Below are 5,306 nucleotides of genomic sequence, written 5' to 3'. Positions count from 1 at the left end.
TAACAAATAAATGTACCAAAGTACCATCATTAGTTCTCAGATCAGTTCAGATTCAAAACATCGAAATATTATAACAAATTAAACTACATAAATAATGGTCATAGTTATAATTTTCAATATTAGTAATCAGTTCATTAACGATTAGGTACATGAATTGTAATGTTTTATAATTACTAATGACAGTTAGCAATTACAATTAATGCATAATTATGCAATGCAGTCAATTAGTTTAAAATAGTAATTTAATTAAGCTCTGAAGTTTAAGAAAAATATTCCCATTTTACCCTTTGGGAATTGAAGCCTGGAAAGCGACAAACTATATATTGGTAAATGAAGCAAATACTAACTTACTGACTAAAAAATGTGGGTAGTTTACACAAAAAGATGTAAATTAGTTACTATGATTTGTCGTTAACAACTTGTTCTTAATTTAAAATTCAAAATGGATGTTCATGGAATGCAAACAAACCGCATCGCATTTATTCACCGTTCTTTTTTTAAACACATACTTATGTCATTAGAAACTCGTCATACGGTCATCGACAAGTATTTGTAAAAATAAACACGCGTTTTATATTTTTATTTGAATACAAGCTTTTTGAGTATTGCAACTTTAAAATAATACTTAAAGACAGTAGCGTTATGGGGCTTTCAATGATATGACACTAAAAGTAAGACATATACACGAGATATATCTTACTCGACTTTTTTATTATTTGGGAACTTAATATAGTTTTGCCAATAAAAAAGTATATTTTAACTTATTAATAACCAGGAATTTCGTTGCAAATTTAGTAATTTTTGAGAGTTTAAATTAATCCGACCTAATCACCAGTATTAATAAATATGAAGTTCATGTTTCCAATTTCTAGTTTTACGAAAAAAAAAAATATTTGACGGTACTTAACTAAGAATATTAGTCTTTAAAAACGTATCTCTTATTTCAAAATAACTTTAAAAACAATTTTATCAACAAACATTTTATATCAAGGATCAACATTTAGAAAAAATAGGCTGCATAACAACCAACAAGGCACGTCTTAAAATTAAAAAGAAAAAGACAAAATCAAAGATGGCGATCTCTGCACACATAAGCTGTCAATACTTAATGACTTTTGGTATATAAGCCGACCTATTTGTGTATTTAAGTCAGTGGACTAAAGTAGTTTAAGCTTGTAACTTGTGTTATTTGAATTAATAATTAATTAATATAAAAATGAAGTTCACTTTGGCGTTGTTTGTTTTGGCTCTCGTTGCAATGGCGTACGGCAAGCCTCAGTCTGGACGGGGTTGCATTTATGTGATGGGAAGATGTAAGTTTATTTTTTTATCTTTTTTTTTAATTCTGAGTTATTGCTATTTTGTTTACTTTTTCCGATATGTAACTGTGACACCCAGTTTTTAGGTAAAGGTATAAATATGGCGGGTAGATGCCCCTCTTGTTTATGTGGTCATAATTTAACATAAAAAGTTATCGAGTGCTTCTAAATAAACAAAAAAAAATTGCTAATGTACTGCCGTACTGCCGTACCGTACTTACATTTTTAAATGTTGAAAATCGCATTAACAACCTGATTTTTCAATGTTTATAACAGACGAAAAATAACAAGGCTGCATCTTGTTAACAAATCAAAAGAACTTTCCTATTTTCAACGGCAAACTGTTTCGAAGCGCACTAAATAACATTTTATTCTGCGAATTTATAGCAGCGCTAGCGTAGACCTGTCAACATTGACAGCTGTCACTTTGACGTTTATTAATGTTTGGGACATTACTATTTACAACAGAAGCTCTGCAGAACTTTAATGTTTTGATATTTTTCACTTGGTGACAGATGCAGTAATTTTATTCATTAGAGAAATATTAATTGAAACCAGATTAACATCATTTTATCAGTATTTTAGTAAGGATTTTATTTATATGCCTTTATTTTAAGGCTAAAAATTTTAGACTTTTTTTCTTAGCTGCCAAAATTAACGGTAGACCTATTTATTCCATCAAAATGTGTCCATTTATTTACTATATGTATGTTAATCTAAAAATTCTGAGACAAACAACATAATATATTTCAACAAAACATTTTGTTTTATCTCTTTGGGGGTCTAATAAGGTGACGTGGGGTCACATGGATACAGATAAACAAACGATTCGTGGTCTAATCGACCTTGATAACGAACAGGTTAATACTAGATAATAATTGCTGTTTGATTAATGATATCTTTATACCTACAAGCTATTTAACAGGTTTTGAGATACTAGAATAGACAAAGCAGGAAAAAAGGCGCGTTAGTATTAATACGAAAAGTCGTCTTTATCTATATTGTTCTACTGTAAGTGCGTATGCCACTGAACTCCTCCTAAACGGCCGAACCGATTTCAATGATTTTTCGTTTGTATGCCTTTGGGTGGTGCACAGCTTGGTTTATAATGTCACCGGATCAGGTAGTTTTATATGAAATATGGAAGATAATTCAAAAGTTGCCATGTCCTAAAGTAGGTATGTTGCTATTGCTGAAGCGAGATAAGGCATTACATGACATAAGTGTAACGACGTCTTTCCTCCGCAACTCCTTTAGGCTTACCCAAAAGAGGTGCTGGTTCAGTGCAGCTGCGGTATCACTTGGTACGTCGGAAAAGAGCAACAAAATATCGCTATCTCCGTTCTACACCACTAGCTTGTATAATTTTATCTCTCTCTAACGAACATTTATATCTTTCCCGAAGCGACAAGTAACTGCCGTACTGTCGTTCACTTGGTATGTTGTTTACCGAAACAATACAATCCTTGAGCTTATGGTAATGAATAAGTACCATTAAGTACACAATTTGTGTCACTATGTTATAGTACCATGGATCATGGTCAACACCTGTATATGGAGGTCATGTAACATAACACCATGCTTTGTCTGAATTTGTCTTTACTGCGTAACAAACAATAATAATATATTAGTTAACGTGGTCCACATAAATATGGTACATCGGATTGTTTACTGTTTATAAATCTATCTGTTGGTCTAGTGGTTAGTGGTCCTGACTGCTATACCGGAGGTCGTGAGTTCGATTCCCAGCTAGGGCAAATGTTTGTGTGATGAGCACGATCATTTAGTTTGTGTCTTGGTGTATTTTGTTTGAGAATAGATGTCTTTCTGTATCTTTATTACGTCTAATCTTCAAAACGGCTGACCCTATTTTGAAGTAATTTGATGGGCAAGTAGCTGATAAGGCTTAACTTAATCATAAAAAAACTTGCCAATTGTAAATAAAAAACGAAATCGTAATTACTCTCGATTGGCAGCTAACAACCCTGATAACATTCGGATGCCACTCGATCTCAGTTTGGTTCGCAAATGCAATTTCAGCACTAAATCAGAATCATGAACAGAACCAAAAAAAATTTAGAGTACCTCATTAAAAACATTTCTTAAAATAAATATATTCAGTTCATTACATTAATAGAACTTGTCACATTACTAATTAACATTTATTAACGTAAACCAGACTAGCACGAATTTAATCACAAACTTTAGATAAAATGTATCTGAATGTTGGGAGTTGGATGCAGGGAATTGCAATTAGTAAATTATTCTAAACGCACAGATAAATATACATACAGTCACAAAATGTTCTGCTTACGTAATGTAAATTACTGTTGGTTTTCGTCATTCTAATAAATATTTCAGCGGTGTGGTAGTAGCGGTATATACTTTAACATTTCTGTATTTTGGTGGTATTGAAGTACCAGCCAGTTACTCACAACAACTTAAATAAAAGCATATCAAAAACAAACAGTGGTATTTGTCTCAATTGTCTGTAATAAAATAAATTATTTCATTTTTTTTCTGTTTTGGTAATTTAAATACAAAGTGGTATTTGCAAAAGCATTACAGAATAGGTAGACCTGGATTATTTCATAGATATTAGATTCGCTTAACCGTAAAAAAGGTGGAGTTCATTCCTTCTTCTTTTTGTAGCAAAGTCGAATACATAATAAGCACAAGAGATACAATTTTAAAATTGACAAACTTTTCTTCTAGCCTCATCCGAAATTTGAGCAATTTTCAATACCGTCCCAAAATTTTCCTTAAATTTTACCTTAAAAACAAATTTGTTTTTGTCCCCAGGCTTCCGTGAGTGCGAGGTAGGCACGCACGCCTACACCACCGGCTGCGGCTTCAAGACTCCTGAACCGACCTGCGCGGAACCCAACCCTCAACCAGAAACCCACAAGATCTGTGACTACTCCGCCTGCTACTGCGACGAGGGTACCGTCAGGGATCCCGTCACCAAGCAGTGTGTTGCTCTCGAGAATTGTACCAAGCAATAATCAATACGTGAAGAAGAAAAATTAAAAGAGAAAATTATGATTGAACTATGAATAATAATTTTAATATGGCTTCTTTATTCTTCTGGTAATCCTTTTCATATTTAACCTCAATAGTCCTGAACATTATGATTAACAAAATAAGATGGTTATAAGTTTTTAAATTTCTCATAGAAAAGCAACAATTTTACAACAAAAACACATTTTAGTGAGGGTCTACCTTATCTTCATTTTTTTTAATATCTATATTTAAAAACCAACAACACATACACAACAAATTGAAAAAACTTTTGCAAGCATCCATCCCTCCAAACCACAAAAAAAAATACAAAAGCAAGCATTTTTACCGCTCCCCTACAAAAGGCCTTTGCATCTGTCACAAATTCAAGTAAAGGAATTAATAATCCTCCCTATATTTACAAAGAATTGAGTGACAAACTAACAAGGCATTTAATATACGGGTGACATCAGATGACAGGAGAAATTACTTTTTCCACCTTTAATATTCCTATCTGCCACTGTCAAGGATCAAGTCCAAATCGTATTATGAAATTTACCCGCTGCGGAAGTGAGATAGCAATAATCTTTTGTATCGCTCTGTCCTGCTCTATTATACGAAGGAATGGTCGTGATGGCCTCAGGTGTAATATAAAAGTGTTTGTTGCCGCAAATATCAAAATATTTTGGGGACAACAATTCATCAGGTTTTAGGGAGAACGCGGCGAATTTCTTTAGACGTTGCCTGTTGTAAATTAAAATGTTATTGTAATGCTGGCATTTAAAGATTTCTGTGGCAGAATAGTTTATTTTTTATGACAATGATCGTTATATTAAGGGTATTATTTACCAGTGAGATTTAGATAAAAATAAGTGATTAAATTAATGTAGACGTCTTGTAAGGACGTTTATATACTTTATTTCAATATTTAGGTTTCCATACATAAAGAATGAAGATGGATCTCGTATGTGTGCCTGGCCGCCTGTC

The 5,306-nt window shown here is 32.7% G+C and overlaps 1 protein-coding gene across 1 annotated transcript; it reads left to right on the top strand.

Moving 5' to 3' along the window:
- The first annotated feature begins 1,002 nt into the window (after positions 1-1,002).
- Positions 1,003-4,388, top strand: LOC113506459. The gene is made up of 2 exons (XM_026889307.1): positions 1,003-1,313; positions 4,122-4,388. Exons 1-2 carry the CDS (start codon positions 1,217-1,219, stop codon positions 4,322-4,324), a joined length of 300 nt encoding a protein of 99 aa, XP_026745108.1. The 5' UTR covers positions 1,003-1,216; the 3' UTR covers positions 4,325-4,388.
- The last annotated feature ends 918 nt before the right edge of the window (positions 4,389-5,306 follow it).

This window comes from Trichoplusia ni (assembly GCF_003590095.1).
Source record: "Trichoplusia ni isolate ovarian cell line Hi5 chromosome 16 unlocalized genomic scaffold, tn1 tig00001966_group15, whole genome shotgun sequence".
Taxonomy (NCBI): domain Eukaryota; kingdom Metazoa; phylum Arthropoda; class Insecta; order Lepidoptera; family Noctuidae; genus Trichoplusia; species Trichoplusia ni.
Note: the sequence above shows the minus strand (reverse complement) of the source record. Positions and strands in the feature narration are given on the sequence as shown.

Excerpts from the sequence above, each read along its gene's own strand:
- LOC113506459 (XM_026889307.1), top strand. The coding sequence starts at position 1,217 with ATGAAGTTCACTTTGGCGTTGTTTGTTTTGGCTCTCGTTGCAATGGCG. Across the intron at positions 1,314-4,121 it reads CATTTATGTGATGGGAAGAT|GCTTCCGTGAGTGCGAGGTA; the intron begins GTAAGTTTATTT and ends TTTTGTCCCCAG.